The sequence below is a fragment of the Neoarthrinium moseri genome, assembly GCF_022829205.1.
Source record: "Neoarthrinium moseri strain CBS 164.80 chromosome Unknown scaffold4_Wmoseri_CBS_16480, whole genome shotgun sequence".
In the NCBI taxonomy this organism is placed as follows: Eukaryota; Fungi; Ascomycota; class Sordariomycetes; order Amphisphaeriales; family Apiosporaceae; genus Neoarthrinium; species Neoarthrinium moseri.
The window spans coordinates 540,794-554,740 of record NW_026055118.1 but is presented as its reverse complement, the minus strand read 5'-3'; the positions used below and the strand labels follow the sequence as shown (position 1 = coordinate 554,740).

Below are 13,947 nucleotides of genomic sequence, written 5' to 3'. Positions count from 1 at the left end.
GAACAAGCTCGTGAAAGAAGTGGGAACAAGCTTAACCATGGGGCGGTTCTGCAGCTGCGGACGCGACCTACTCAGCACTCTAGCCACTCTAACTCAAGCTGTCCAGGACCAGGGAGGCTGCCGGTTATCCTCGAAAAAGCGCCATGCTATGGCAGATGCTGCAGCGGCTGGACCAGAAATCCTGGAAATTGCATTGGAGCTTGGGGGGTGCTGCTCCTGGACCGCCTGACTTTGCCTGTGACGCAGTCGTGTATGACGCAGTCCCTGTGGTTGGTTGGCCGGCCGCCGTTTTCCTTGGTCCTTGGCTTGCTGCTGTGAATGCATCATGGTTCGCTTTTGAGCTGCCCACAGCTTGTACTTCCCCGTCCGTCTCGAGCCCGATCGATCACATATTCTGCTGCTATTTAACCAAAGCTACTTCCCCCCTCCAACCGCTGCCTGCGACATTACAGTTCCCACCAACTACTTCTACTACTACCACAGACGTCGAATTTCTTGCGACTACTTGCAACTGCTTGACACCAACGTACCGTCACATCACAAACAATCACAATCACCAGACAACACCACCGCCAACATGCCTTTCACCGGAAGCGACATCTTCAAGATCATCCTGGCCGTCATCCTGCCGCCTCTGGGTGTCTTCTTGGAGAGGGGATGCGGTGCCGACCTGTGCATCAACATTGTGCTGTGCATTCTGGGTTACATTCCCGGTATCATCCACGCTCTGTACGTCTGCCTTCTCTTTTCCCCAATCTCGTCTCCTGCTGGAGCTAGAGAGGAAGATCATATGCTAACATCCCTCCCAGGTACATCATTCTGAAGTACTAAGCGAAGCCTCACCGCAACAAATCTACCAGGAGTTTTCCGCAAGCGTGCGTGCGTGCGTCACTCGCCAGTAGACAGAACAGCACATCTGTTTTTCTGACGTCGCATCTTGGCCATCGGCATTCGAGCCCAGTACCCACTCGGCAGACAGGGCAGATCATGCGCAGTGAGGTGGGGCTTAGCGAGCAGCTAGCCCAGCCACTCGTATTGTCGGCCACACGTGCAACGCTCACCTAATACCAATTCTGCACGAGACTTTTCCTTTGTTCCACTAGCATGGACGTTGGGTCCTTTTGAGAAGGGAGCCGGGGGGGTTGGTTGGGACCGGGTCTATCTGAGCTTCGACTGCGTCGGCTCTCGGTTTATTTGATTATTTGTTCACAAGGAATTCCCCCAGGTATATGCGTTAGGTGGTAGAGAAAGGAGCCGTCTCTTTCTCGGATTGTACCATAGCATTACATGCGATAGGCGGCCGTAATGATGATGATACTCGATACCCCCTACAAAACCGTCCGTTCTTGGCAATTGTGAACATGTAATACAACAGGGAATAGCTCTACGTTGACTGCATCCTTACAAAACCATCCGAATCATGGCAGAAGAAACCTGCACGAGCTTCACATATTGCTGTCTAGTGTATCTAACCTGTGCAGTACATGGCTGTGTGCTCTACAGTATATTACATTTGTACATGGCGTGGATACAACCGCCCGTGCCTTTTTTTTATGATACAAGTCCTCTTTGGCCTTTAGAAGCGCCGTTGTCGCGGGATTGGCCTCGACGGGGAGATGTTGGGCAGTCTGCGGTCATTGGCAGCGGGTATTTCCACCAACTCCGGCTTGTTGAAGTGCTTGTCCAGAATTTCGGAGCCGTCCACGAGCGATCCCGCCTCGGTCCTGGTCTGATCCAGCAAGAGCGACTTTTGCCGGGTGTCCTCAATCGCCTGCATGCGCTCCGTGGTCAAGCGCCACTCTACGGGGAACTTGACCTTCTTCTGCTTCGGGTGGTGTCGTGTGTCCAAGGGAATGTCCTCGAACGTGTCTTTGGGGTCCTGGGCGCACCACACGTCAGCACGAATACCGGGATAGGACAAGCTGCAAAACCCTTACCTTGGCTTGAGCGATCAGCTTGTTCACAAGGTCGCCGAGGTAGCGCTTGTTCTGTGCCTGGTGGTCGAACTGCTCGCAGCTCATCTTGGCAATATCCGTCTCGGGGTTCCACCGAGGGCCGAGCAGCTTCTTGAGCTTCAACTGTTGCTTGTCATTGAGCCCAAGATCGCGCGGCGAGAACTCAACCACCACCTTGCTCTGTGCCGGGTGGTTCTCGCCCATGTACGTCGTGTATCGGAAGCGCAGAGGCTCCTGGGCGGAAGGGGGTTCGAAGGGTCGCGCAAGTTCTGTGAAGCGGGGAGAGTCAGTATAGTGTTATCGGTAATGTGAAAGCGGTGCGCCTGGGGACGGACTTGAGAGCAGTGGCATCTGCCAGGCTGCAATGCGAGCGTATTCTCTGAACTCGCGGTGTTCCTCGAGCTTTCCGTGCGCCATGCTCATGATGTCGTCCTCGCCGAACTCGTCGTCATCGATATCCTCGGTGATCATGTCAGGGTCCTCCTCTTCTTCACCCCAGAACGACTGCCTGTGCACCCGGATCTGCCTGTTGGCCTGATAGATGGGATCGTCGAAGGCCCGGAGCTCTTGATCGAGCTCCCGCATGGCCTCGCGCTGTTCGGGCGACAGATTGGGTCCGAAGAATTGCTCCTCGATCTTGTCTGATGCCTCCTCCATCTGCTGCTCGGTAGGTTTGCGCTGCTTTTGGGTGCTGAGATTGTGGGCATCGGCGTACTCCAGCAGCTCTCGATATGTCGCCTTCTCTGCCTCGCTCAATCCCTCCTGAAGCTCCAGGCTGACCTTGTCGGATCTGCCTCGGTACTGGTGAGAGGCCTGGGGCTCTGTGGACTGCGGGACAGCGGCTGCGCCCTCGGCGGCTTCGCCTTCAGGTCTCTTGGGGGCGTCTGCGCGCCATGCCCGCGTCGAGGAGAAGGTGCGCCTGGGGGTCGCGAACGTCGATGCTATCCGCCGCGAAGCTGAGGGCTGTCTGCAGGCCCGCGCACACAGCCTCAGCGACTGTACGGCGGCGACCATGGCGTATTCAATGGCTCGGGGACTCGAGGTCGTTCCAGAGAGTCCAACACTGAGCTCGCAATGTGCTTGCTGGGCAATATCGCAGCTTCGGCGACCAGACAAATTTCGACGGGTAGGGAGTAATTCCGCGACCGGGCTAGAGCAAGACGCGGACCCAGCAATTGATCGCCCAGGCATCTGATTTGCCCAGAGTTTCTCGCTAGACTCCAGGCGGGCCCAAGGTCGGACCTCTGCACCGCCCCATCTCCCCCATTTGTTACCGTGAAGTCTCCCGCAATCCAGAACTGCACCGCCACAGCCTCCCGATCCAGGCATTGCATTGGCCCTCGAGATGGTGAGTGACACTTAGCACCCAGCAGTTATTCATGTACCTTGATTCGCATGCGATGTTTGGGATTTCTGTCCAGCGCCAGATGTATCACTGAGCGTACCTGCCCAAGTTGCCCTCACAGTCTTTGGACCAACCAGGGTCATGGCCATGTTCTGCAGCCAACTACGTCCATCTAACCCGTCCCTCCCAGGCAAAGCAATCTGAGCCTGTCAGTCCCCCGGCGTCCGAAGACGACGAATACTACAAGAACATCAAGTCCTTCTTCTCTGGCGCCATCACCAACCCAAATACAGAGCCTCCGTCCATCTCGTCTCTTGAAACCCCCTACGCCAATTCTGACGACGACGGTGACGCTCGCATCATGGCCGACCCTGCTATCGCGGCTGCGGTACCTCGATACCGCCAGCCGGGCCGAACCATGTTCGTCACCATTGGCAGCATTGCTTCCTTCAAGACCCTCATTCAAGAAGTTCTCTCTGAGCCGTTCCTTCACGTCTTAGAGGCTCTCAAGTTCAACCGACTCATCATCCAATGTGGCCCTGACCTGGAGTACTTTGAGGAGATCCGGCCTCAGAAGGGCTTTGATAGCCACTGGATCGCCATCGAAGGATTTTCTTACACCGATAATATCAAACCCTACTACTTGAAGTGCACCCCTAGCGATGGTAGACGAGATGGCGAGACGCGAGGCAGGGGCATTATCATGGCTCATGCAGGCGAGTCTTGCCTTGTTGCATGTGCAATCCACCGTGGCTAACCTGTGTTATTAGGTGCCGGCACCATCCTGGAGTCTCTCAACGTTGATGCTAGAGTCATCGTCGTTCCCAACACCTCTCTTATGGACAACCATCAGCTTGAGCTCGCCGAGGAGCTCGCCAGACAAGGCTACCTGGTTCATGGACATCTTGGGTAAGCCTGAGCCCGAGATACACTTCTGTGCCAGTTCTTATACTCATGTTATCTAGCAAACTGCATGAGGACGTGGAGCAGATGGAAACTTTCCAGCCCACGAACTGGCCTCCCAAACCACCCGAGAATTCGGTATATCGTCACTTGGGCGATATCATTGGTTCTATTTTCCCGAATAATCGCAAGGAGCCGCTGACCGCAGCTGAAAAGTCAACATTGCCCCTCGAACAGCAGATGTGGAACGACATGGTGGGCGGTCAGCCCTTCTCAGATGGAGACCCCCGTCATGACTTCCTCAGTGGACACTGGTCAGAAAAGAAAAATAACATGTACCAAGAATGGCGCCAGAATTGGTACGCCAAGAAGAAGCTCGAGCAGCAACTCGCGGAAGGCAACAACGACAAAGCCAGCTAAGGTAGAGGACTCATACTTTACCGCTGCCCTCAAGCCTGGACTCTCATAAGTCATGGTCAACCACGGCAACGGGGAAACAGTGAGCAAGCTGTGAGCTCAAGAACGACAACGACCTGCATGGCATAATGAACTACTACACAAGGTTAAGGCCTGAACAAACCACTCTCACATACCACACCACATTGGCTGCTCTCTATGCCCGCTATCAAGGATTCTACGGATCATATGGACACAAACACGGTTGCTTTTGGCGTTTTGTTGCGAACGGAAGATACCCCAGGCGTAGTTGCCTATAAGCTTGCAAATAGTCTAATTTCTTACGATGTGATGTTCCTGCGATTGTGTGGTGTTCTCCTCGGTGTTTATGGTTTGTAGATTGCGTGTCAATTCAGCTTTACCCCTCTCAAGCAGTTGTCCTCCAATCTGTACTTACTGAAGTTAGCAGATCATTGTCTCCTACAGCTCAGTGGGTACATTAGGTAGTCTACTTGGATATATATCAAGCATACCATCCATAGCAGCAGGGTTGTGACTAGCCAGTAACCCCCCTTTTTTAGCATAAAGACCCCAAACGGCGGGTGTCGCAAACCCGCTATGAGATCAGGCGCCGAAATAATGCCCCGCAGTCGCTAGAAGCCAATCCGCCGCTGGCAGCCAGGGGGGTACCAGGGGGCCCCTCCATGTGTAAACATAAGCTCGCTCCTAGGTAACCAACATCTGAGCTCGACGATCAACCAGGCACCCGTTCTCTGCGCTGCTATTTGAGACCGAATCCGACTCGACGGGATCTAGGGGTAGCTGAAGACATCAACAATCTTGACCGCGAGCCAAAATGTCCATCGCAATTGAGAAGATCCTCGCCGCCAACCCCGCAACATCGCGGGGCCAGCCTACCCAGCTGTCCACCGACCCCAAGGGCGAGAGGATAGCATATGCCGTAAGTCGGTCCCGGGCATGAGCATCTGTGTGCCTTGCAGAGGCCCCTGCTGGGATGATAGGTTCTTGTTTCGACTCGCTGACTCCAACGCCGGCCAGTCTGGCAAATCCATCTTCCTCCGCTCCATCGACAACCCCGCCGAGTGCAAGCAGTACACCGGCCACACGACCAACACGACCGTAGCCAGGTTCAGCCCGTCCGGGTTCTATGTAGCCTCCGGTGATGTTGCCGGCACGGTCCGCGTCTGGGACGCCGTCGAGGCCGTCAACACCAAGGGCGAATACCACATCATCTCCGGCCGCATCAACGACATTGCCTGGGACGGCGATTCCCAGCGCATCATCGCTGTTGGAGACGGCCGCGAGCGCTTCGGTCACTGCATAACCGCCGACAGCGGCAACAGCGTGGGTGAGGTCAGCGGCCACAGCAAGGTCATCAATGCGGTCGCCATCCGGGGCATGAGGCCGCTGCGGGCTGCCACCGTCAGTGATGACATGGCCATGTGCTTCTTGCACGGCGCACCGTTCAAGTTCAACAGCAAGCACAGCGGTGTGCACAAGGGTTTTGTGTTTGGGGCTGCATTCTCCCCCGACGGAAACCACCTGGTCACGGTCGGCGCAGACAAGAAGATCCAGCTATACGACGGCAAGACGGGCGAGCCGACCAAGAGCTTCGGAGAGGGCGAGCACACGGGCAGCATCTTTGCCGTCAGCTGGGCCAAGGACAGCAAGAAGCTGGTGACTGCCAGCGCGGATCAGACCGTCAAGGTGTGGGACGTCGAGGCCGGCAAGTCGACCCAGACCTGGAAGCTGGGCGGCGGCGTGAGCATCCCCGACCAGCAAGTGGGTGTGGTGTGGCCGCATGGACGATCCGATGGGCTGATTATCAGCTTGAACCTGGATGGTGATCTGACGTACTTCCACGAGGGCAAGCCCGAACCCGTCAAGGTGGTTCAGGGACACAACAAGAGCATCACCGCCATGGGTGCCGATTCCGAGGGCAAGGGGTCAAAGCTGTGGACCGGAAGCTTTGAGGGCAGAGTGCTGAACTGGGATATTTCGTCGGGTGTTGGTGCCGTTGTTGATGGCCAGAGCCACACGAACCAAGTCAGCCAAATTGCCTCGAGTTCTGGCAGTGGATACAGTGTTGGTTGGGACGACACTCTTCGAATCATTGACGAGTCGGCCAACACATTTGCCGGCGAGTCGATCAAGCTGTCAGCACAGCCGAAGGGCGTTGCCTCTACAGAGGGCAAGACTTACGTAGCTACCGCATCGGGGATCGAAATCTACACCAAGGGCTCATTGGCGGGCAAGCTCGACATCTCTGATGCCCAACCCACTTCCATCGCCGCCCATGGATCTCTGGTGGCCGTCGGCCTTAGCAACAACGCAGTGCGAGTCTACAAGGCAGACTCTTCCAGCAACCTTGCGCAATGCTGCGAGGCCAAGAACAGCACTGCTCAGATCTCGGCGGTGGCGTTCTCGCGGGATGGTTCGCACCTGGCAGCGGGCAATTCTTCTGGCAAGATCTTCGCTTACAAGACTTCGGACCTGTCGATTGCTACCGATCGTTGGTCCGCCCACACCGCGAGGGTTACTAGCATCTCGTGGAATGAGGCGGGCACGCATGCTGTGAGCGGTGCGCTTGACACCAATGTCTTCGTATGGAGTCTTGCCAAGCCTGGCAGTCGTGTCAAGGCCCTCAACGCTCACAAGGACGGCGTAAACGCGGTGGCTTGGCTTTCTGGGGACAGGGTGGCCAGCACGGGTGGTGACGCTGCTGTTAAGATTTGGAGCACCTCTGGACTGTAATGAGCGGCAGTCTTGAGTATATGTGCAGATAGAGTGCAGCATTTGGTCACAGCAATTGACTACTACTAGGGGAGTTTGCGAGAATACATTGCAATGGACAAGATCAGACCACATTGTGAAATGCCTGCTATGGCAGGTGAATCTTTCGTTCAATGTTGTAGGAGTATGCTCGGCTGGCTAGGCAACGGCGTCTTGATTGTCCTGTCTTTTTCGACGGCAAACAATGTGAATATTCTCTGCGTCCTAACCCCAGGCCACCATTTCTTTTGGCCAGTTAAATTCTCTGAAGATCACTTTTGCTTCAATCCTCACCAAATATCAGGGCTCTCTTGTGAGATCAGAAGTCAACTCATCTCTAACACTGCAACAACCTTCACCAGGACAACTCTCAACACCATGATGAACGAGATGAAAGCTACTCATGATGCGATGGCGATAGATGCCGCCACCACAGACCGACTTGTGCCCACTGTGAGTAAATTCTTACGACTATTTGCCGTCCGCGACGTGCATATGGGAGCGCTCATGCTCATGCCTGGAACGGTCGGTGGTCGTTATTCAGTCGGTACGGGATACTAATCTGAGCGTACCGTAGAACTCCTCGCACGACACGACCAACCATGTCGCTGCTGCTGCTGACCCGAGCTCCGTCCCGGACCCGGCCTCGTCGGACCAAGATGACAAGACATGCGAGCTGCAGTCACAGCCTACCAATACGATCAATGAGAACGAGAAGCAGATGGTAGACACCGCCGAGCCAGTCGAGGGCAACACCAAGTTGCATCAAGACATGATTTCCGAGAACAACGCCTTGATTGACGAGAATTGCGAACTCGAGGAGGAGGTTCTCCGTCTCCGGGAGACTGTGGGCAAGCTACAGAAGACGCTGGCGGAAACTCACACGTTCAAGATGGCGTACGCGGCCGTCATCCAGGCCACGCCCGAGATCGAAGGGCGCCGTGGCGTCATGGAGGCCCATGGCTCGGCACAGAACACCAAAGAAGTGATCGGTCTTCTTCTTCCAGACCCCGAGGTCCCAGTGTTCCGGGACGGTCTCAACCCCTTCGACGACAAGGCGAACGACATCTGCATCGGTTTGCTCGGTTCCTTTTCTCACGGGGGAGCTGGCCGCGTTGCACCAAGCGTGGCTCAGCAGGGTGATGGCGGCGTTCCCGAGCAGAGTGCCCGTGACAGCCTCTATGACGCGGCACGTCGTGACGCTGGACGACGCTTTCTTTGGGTACTTCTCAACAGCGCCCGCATGGAAGCAATGAAGAGATTCTTTTACGCAAAGCAGGCCAGAGGCTGATTTGGTAGCCTAGTTCTTGTATCCAGTCGAGAGGAAACATGGCGCGGAGATGGGAGCACGCCCGGGATAATCGAGCTAGGGAATTGCTCCTTCCGAGGAATGTAGACATTGATTGGCCCTGCTTTCTTTCGCCATTGTCACATTGTGATTGAGTTCCTAACTATCATAGCTCCCGCAACAGTAGTCTAGTAGTCTTCAGCCGACTTCCGACGGACGCTAGACCAGGTTGCTGAAGTATCAGATCATGCTTGATCCATGTCGCACTCCAAGTTAGCGTCAACGGCAACTCTATACCGTCACAGGAGAAACAGCAAGTCAACAAAACGCGACTCGGCCCCTCGGATCAGGAGGATTCGGGAAGACTTTTCGAGGATGCAAACAAGCCACTCATTAACCAAGGGCTGAGCAGCCATGCCTCGTGGGAGAGTTAGTGCATCCCCGGTTGTGCTATTTATATAGTAGGCAGGATCCCGCCCACGATGGCGCGGAGAGCCCGACGGAGCGGTTGGGGGCCACTGCACGATGATGACAGCAGGACACTTGCAGCGGCAGCGCCAGGTAAGCTTCTTAGGCGCTCATCTATGGGGCAGAGTGCCTAAGATGAGATTCCTTCCGTACGTCTGATGCAAGAAAAGTGCGTCACAGGACGACTGCTCCCGTGGTACTTGCAAAGCGTCGTCGCAGTCGCACACATCTGGTAGGGTGTGAACGATGGCGGACTGAAACATCGGCTGCATGGACAACAACGTATTGTACATGCAGCGATTGATTAACCACCACACACGTGCCCTCGGGCCTACTTGACAATTATGAAAGGTTGTGAAATGCAGTAGGCAAGGTAGTGCAGTAGCTCCACAGGTACGGCGATATTGTGCATCGCAAAGTAGGCCTCGGTTGGTAATTGATTGCTACAGTGCCCCCCTTCCTCAACTCCCATCTGCCGCTAGCTTGGCCGGCATCCCAGTTTGCTTGCTTCTTTTTGTGCTCCCTTTTGCAACCCCCGCGAGGGCAAAGGGAACACGGAAGGGAATCTCACCCGGCGGCCCTGCTCCTCCGGGGGTGGCGAAAGCCGTGCAGGTGCAGCGGAGTGCAGCACAGCGAAGCACGATTTGCCGATTGTTGCTCCCTCGTGTGCTGCAGCTTGAGGTATACCAATGCAAGATCCGGGGGGTTGCTGCGTGTGCTGTTACTGTGAGTTTAGACCAGCAACCAGGAGGGATGCATGCCTGGGGTATATGTAGATTATTAATGGGGCACGATGCCCCCCAAACGCAAGTGACTTCCAGGGCTACCACAGTAGTTAGCATCCCTGTCTGAGCTGTCAAGTCAAGTACCGTTCCGTGCCGGTCGCCCAGTCCAGCCGCCCCAGCTCAGGAGAAAGCGAGATAAACGGGTGGCCTATTCTGACCAGGGTCCCGCCCGGCCGCTTTCGCTTCACGTGGGCCGACGTAACAAGCACTTGGCCAAATCTGCCACTTCACCTCGAATATGCCGTGCTGGCCAACAGAATCTCAATCAAAAGCCGTCGCGAGCACCTGGAGACACGAGTCCACAAGCCAGTCTGGAGTCGGCGCACGCTGTCAGCATCGCATGCCTGTATCCGAAGCCCGGTAGGACTCTGCTGATAGTCCTTGCAACATGGGAACCGTGTCATGAGCTCCCGCTGCCACCATGACGCCCGCACCCGCCGGCAAAGCGTGGGCCTCCCCCGAAGACTGGGAGGCCAACAAGGAGACGATTTCGCGGCTCTGGTGGGACGATGACCACTCGCTCAAGGAGGTCCAGGACATCATGAGCCAGGAGCATGACTTCCACGCCACGTAGGTGCATCCCTTGATTGACGTGGACACATCGCCACATGTGCTGAGTTATCCGTCCAGGGACAAGATGTACAAGAGCCGCCTCAAATCCTGGGGCCTCGTCAAGAACCTCAAATCTAGTGACGCCAAGCAGATCATGGGCCTGGCCCAGTCGGGCGTCGTCAAGCAGCCGCTCGTCATCCGGGGTCGCAGCATGGGCTCCAAGAAATGGCAGAAGCGGCTCAACAGGGTTGCGTCCCGGCCCGAGACTACCACCAAAGTCCTCGTGTCCACTCGGAACGGGGCCATCTTGTCGCCGCCGGTGACGGTGGCGTCCCCGGTGTCAGCGCTGTCGCCTCTGTCGGGTCGTGTGGAGCCTCCAGATACGCTTCGGATAACAGAGGCTGGCCTGATGGCTGTCCACGACTTTGCAGTTCACCAGTTCGAGGAGACAAAATGGGATCTTTCGGGTCTAACTTTCGATTTTGACGCTGATAAGACAGACAGCTGGTACAACGGATTGTCCCTTGCTACGAGGAATCTACTGAAAGATCGTAACTCGCCTACCAACTTTGCCATGGTGCATAAGTCTTTCGATCAATACTCGGCGGTTTTGGATCAAGCAACTCCGTCACTCATCCCGCTGACACTAGGTCACATTGTGGGCCTCATGGAGGTTGGACCGGAGATGGCCGCCACGCTCTTGCGCTATGTTGCTCGCCTGGTCGCCATCAAGTTTGGAGAGTCACATCCACTGAGTCGGTTCTGGGCCCAGATGCAAACCCTAGGGCCGGTACAAATACAGCAAGTGATCGGGGCTGTACTAGGAGCCTACTTTCATGTGATTGTGAATCATAGCCACCCGGCCAATCGTTGGCGCACGGCTATGTATCCCACGTATGCCAAGTTGCAGCAGAAATGGGGCGCTATATCAGAACAGTCTGCCGTGACGATATTTGAAAGGACGATTCGGGAGATCGAAAACTCGATAGCTGGAAAACGTGGCAAAACGACAAAGGCGGCTGACCATGACGAAATCATTCGACATCTATACGAAGTCAAGATCTACTTCGCAATATATTTGGTAGAACGCAAGAGGTTTCCCGAAGCATACCAAGTCACCGAAGAGATTGGCAGCTGGCTAGAGCGCGGCGGTGCAACCCAGTTCCCGGAGCAATACGAACAGTGGCTGCTTGTCAGGGGCAGTACATTAGTTGGCCTTGGGAAACTAGAGGAGGCGACACCTTATTACCTCGAAACGTACCAAGCACGACGAAAGAGGCTAGGGGTGGAGAATTCGCGAACGACGAGAGCGATGTTGCAGCTCGAGGAACATTACAGCCGGCTAGGCCAACCTCTAGCCGCAGAAAAAATGCACTCGGAGCTCGAGCAGTCATGGATTAAGAAGTCGTAGTTTGGAGAGCGCGGCAACGGAATGTCGCTGCCTGGAGAACCCATTCAAAGTGGCAATTGTCCACAAAGCCACCACTTCCACGAGATTCTCAAGCTTCACTGATAGTAAAGTTCGGCGAGGCATATCCAAGCAGTTGCCAACATAATCTGAGGAGCAACAAACACGAAAGACCTTCGACTTTTCGTGTTCTCGTGGTATCACAGGATCTTGCACTAGCTTCACCAGGCATTCCTCAGCTTTGACGAGGTCATTGCGAAAACGAGTCCGCGATTAGCGACGGTTATTCACATACGATATACAGGACAGGTGGATTCAGTGTGGCATCATCCGAGCATTATCTGGACCGCAGAAAGTCGTCAGACGGCTATCGACGCGTGGGGCGATCCACTGTTCTTCAAGTTCCAAGTCAATTACTGAGCCTGAAAGCCACTGCCGGTCATCCATAGACCGATAGTACAGTGAAACAGTTCCGGGGCTGCTATGGGTAGGTAAACTCTAGCGCAATACCAAGGCCAATCCCTAGCAGTATGCATCGGGCGGGACAACAAAAACATTCTGGGAACGGGGAGAGCATAGCGATACCTATCTTTAGCATAGACTGTTGAAGAATGGACCAAGGTACAAGGTCGATTGGCAAGATCTGGAATTTTGCTTTTACTCTGCTTTCCATTGTTTGCAGAAGCATCGATTAGTGCAGCGATATCATACCAAGAGGAGTTCATGGGGGCAATACTTACGCTGCATATAAACTTAGGACGGCTAGTGTGTATTTCAATGATCAGAACCTAAAACCGACCCGAGTCTATTATACTTGCGTCTGCTCAAGAGATCGCCGAGTAGGCTCATAGAACTGTTCGTCTATAGCCTATACGACCCATGCGATGACGTGCAATCGATAGTACCGGTATCCCTGCCCTTCAGAAAACCAACCAGACACATACGGCGAGGTAGAATCATCCTAGCCTTGATGTGCCTCCGTGCTAGATTCAGCATCGGCGAAGAGGTGGACACTGATGACAGCAAAAACTTGAGCTGCTAATCTTGAGAGGAGGATGATTTCTACATCGGTCACTGATATCTGCAGCGTCGTTAGTATGTCCTGCGCCCGAACGACGGGAATCCCTCGGGGACGAAAGAACCTACCGCTGCTGTCCACCACCTCGATATCCACCCGGAATACCGCTTGGCTCAGTGGGAAAGGCAAGCCCATCTCCTCCTTCATTTTGAGCATGTACGAGATGGCGTCGCTCCACCGGCCGGCACCCCGCAGGAACCACGCCCGCGAGCCTGCACGGCGCTGCTCGGCAGCCGAGAGGTGGTCCATGACGATATTGGCCACGACGCTGTGCCGGAGGCGGCGCAGCGCTCGATAGTTCGCCCGGTCCTCCGGGCTGCGCGCTGCGGACCGCCGTTCCATGGATCGAGCGCATGCCACCAGGTAATCGCTGCAGGTGCAGCGTTCCGGGTTGTGCTTGGCGTCGATGATGAGGGGCCGGTTGACATGCGCCGGCGCGATTTCGACCGCGGCGGAGCAGCCCGTCTCGGGGTGCCACACCATGAGGGCGTCGTCGACCGACACGAGGTGGGGGAAGAGCCAGTTAGTGCGCTCAATGTGGTAGACAAAGTTGAATGTGGTGTCTCGATCCGTCATTTTGGGTGCAGGTAGTTCTGTTCATCACTGGAGCCGGACATCCTCGAAGACTGTGCCTGCTTATATAGGCGAATAAGGGTTGGGGTGTGCATATGCGGGACAAAGAGGTTGTCACCGCGCAGTTCTATTCGCCCGAACTTACTGCTGTAAAGCCAGCTCGATCACTGAAAGAGAATAATGATGAACATATGGCTTTGGTTCTTGCTCAAGCAGGCTGCGATAAAATAAGACTGAATTTGTGTTTTCGTGGTCTGTTGGTCAGCTCGTATCATGGGTGCTGAAACAAAGAGAAAGACCCCGCTGCCTTGTAAGGGCGTGATCAAATATGTTTCGAAAATATAGCCCTAATTTAGGCATCCTATTGGCTATTTCTTGCTATGGACTTTCTCCATCAGAGTCA

General features: G+C 55.0%; 6 protein-coding genes across 6 annotated transcripts; 4 read left to right on the top strand and 2 right to left on the bottom strand.

Annotated features, from left to right (window-relative positions):
* Positions 1-1,576: 1,576 nt before the first annotated feature.
* JN550_001967 (uncharacterized protein) lies at positions 1,577-3,284 on the bottom strand (the record flags this gene model as incomplete). The annotated part of the gene is made up of 3 exons (XM_049313209.1): positions 1,577-1,879; positions 1,938-2,224; positions 2,291-3,284. The coding sequence occupies 3 exons, from the start codon at positions 3,282-3,284 to the stop codon at positions 1,577-1,579; spliced, it is 1,584 nt and encodes a 527-aa protein (XP_049176028.1).
* A 16-nt stretch (positions 3,285-3,300) lies between these two features.
* On the top strand, positions 3,301-4,623 carry JN550_001966 (uncharacterized protein; the record flags this gene model as incomplete). Its single annotated transcript, XM_049313208.1, has 4 exons — positions 3,301-3,303; positions 3,491-3,965; positions 4,071-4,209; positions 4,266-4,623. 4 exons carry the CDS (start codon positions 3,301-3,303, stop codon positions 4,621-4,623), a joined length of 975 nt encoding a protein of 324 aa, XP_049176027.1.
* Positions 4,624-5,455: 832 nt separating this feature from the next.
* On the top strand, positions 5,456-7,374 carry JN550_001965 (uncharacterized protein; the record flags this gene model as incomplete). The annotated part of the gene is made up of 2 exons (XM_049313207.1): positions 5,456-5,560; positions 5,659-7,374. The coding sequence occupies 2 exons, from the start codon at positions 5,456-5,458 to the stop codon at positions 7,372-7,374; spliced, it is 1,821 nt and encodes a 606-aa protein (XP_049176026.1).
* A 396-nt stretch (positions 7,375-7,770) lies between these two features.
* Positions 7,771-8,683, top strand: JN550_001964 (uncharacterized protein; the record flags this gene model as incomplete). The annotated part of the gene is made up of 2 exons (XM_049313206.1): positions 7,771-7,917; positions 7,970-8,683. The coding sequence occupies 2 exons, from the start codon at positions 7,771-7,773 to the stop codon at positions 8,681-8,683; spliced, it is 861 nt and encodes a 286-aa protein (XP_049176025.1).
* Positions 8,684-10,354: 1,671 nt separating this feature from the next.
* Positions 10,355-11,896, top strand: JN550_001963 (uncharacterized protein; the record flags this gene model as incomplete). The annotated part of the gene is made up of 2 exons (XM_049313205.1): positions 10,355-10,503; positions 10,564-11,896. The coding sequence occupies 2 exons, from the start codon at positions 10,355-10,357 to the stop codon at positions 11,894-11,896; spliced, it is 1,482 nt and encodes a 493-aa protein (XP_049176024.1).
* A 958-nt stretch (positions 11,897-12,854) lies between these two features.
* Positions 12,855-13,547, bottom strand: JN550_001962 (uncharacterized protein; the record flags this gene model as incomplete). Its single annotated transcript, XM_049313204.1, has 1 exon — positions 12,855-13,547. One exon carries the CDS (start codon positions 13,545-13,547, stop codon positions 12,855-12,857), a length of 693 nt encoding a protein of 230 aa, XP_049176023.1.
* Positions 13,548-13,947: the final 400 nt, after the last annotated feature.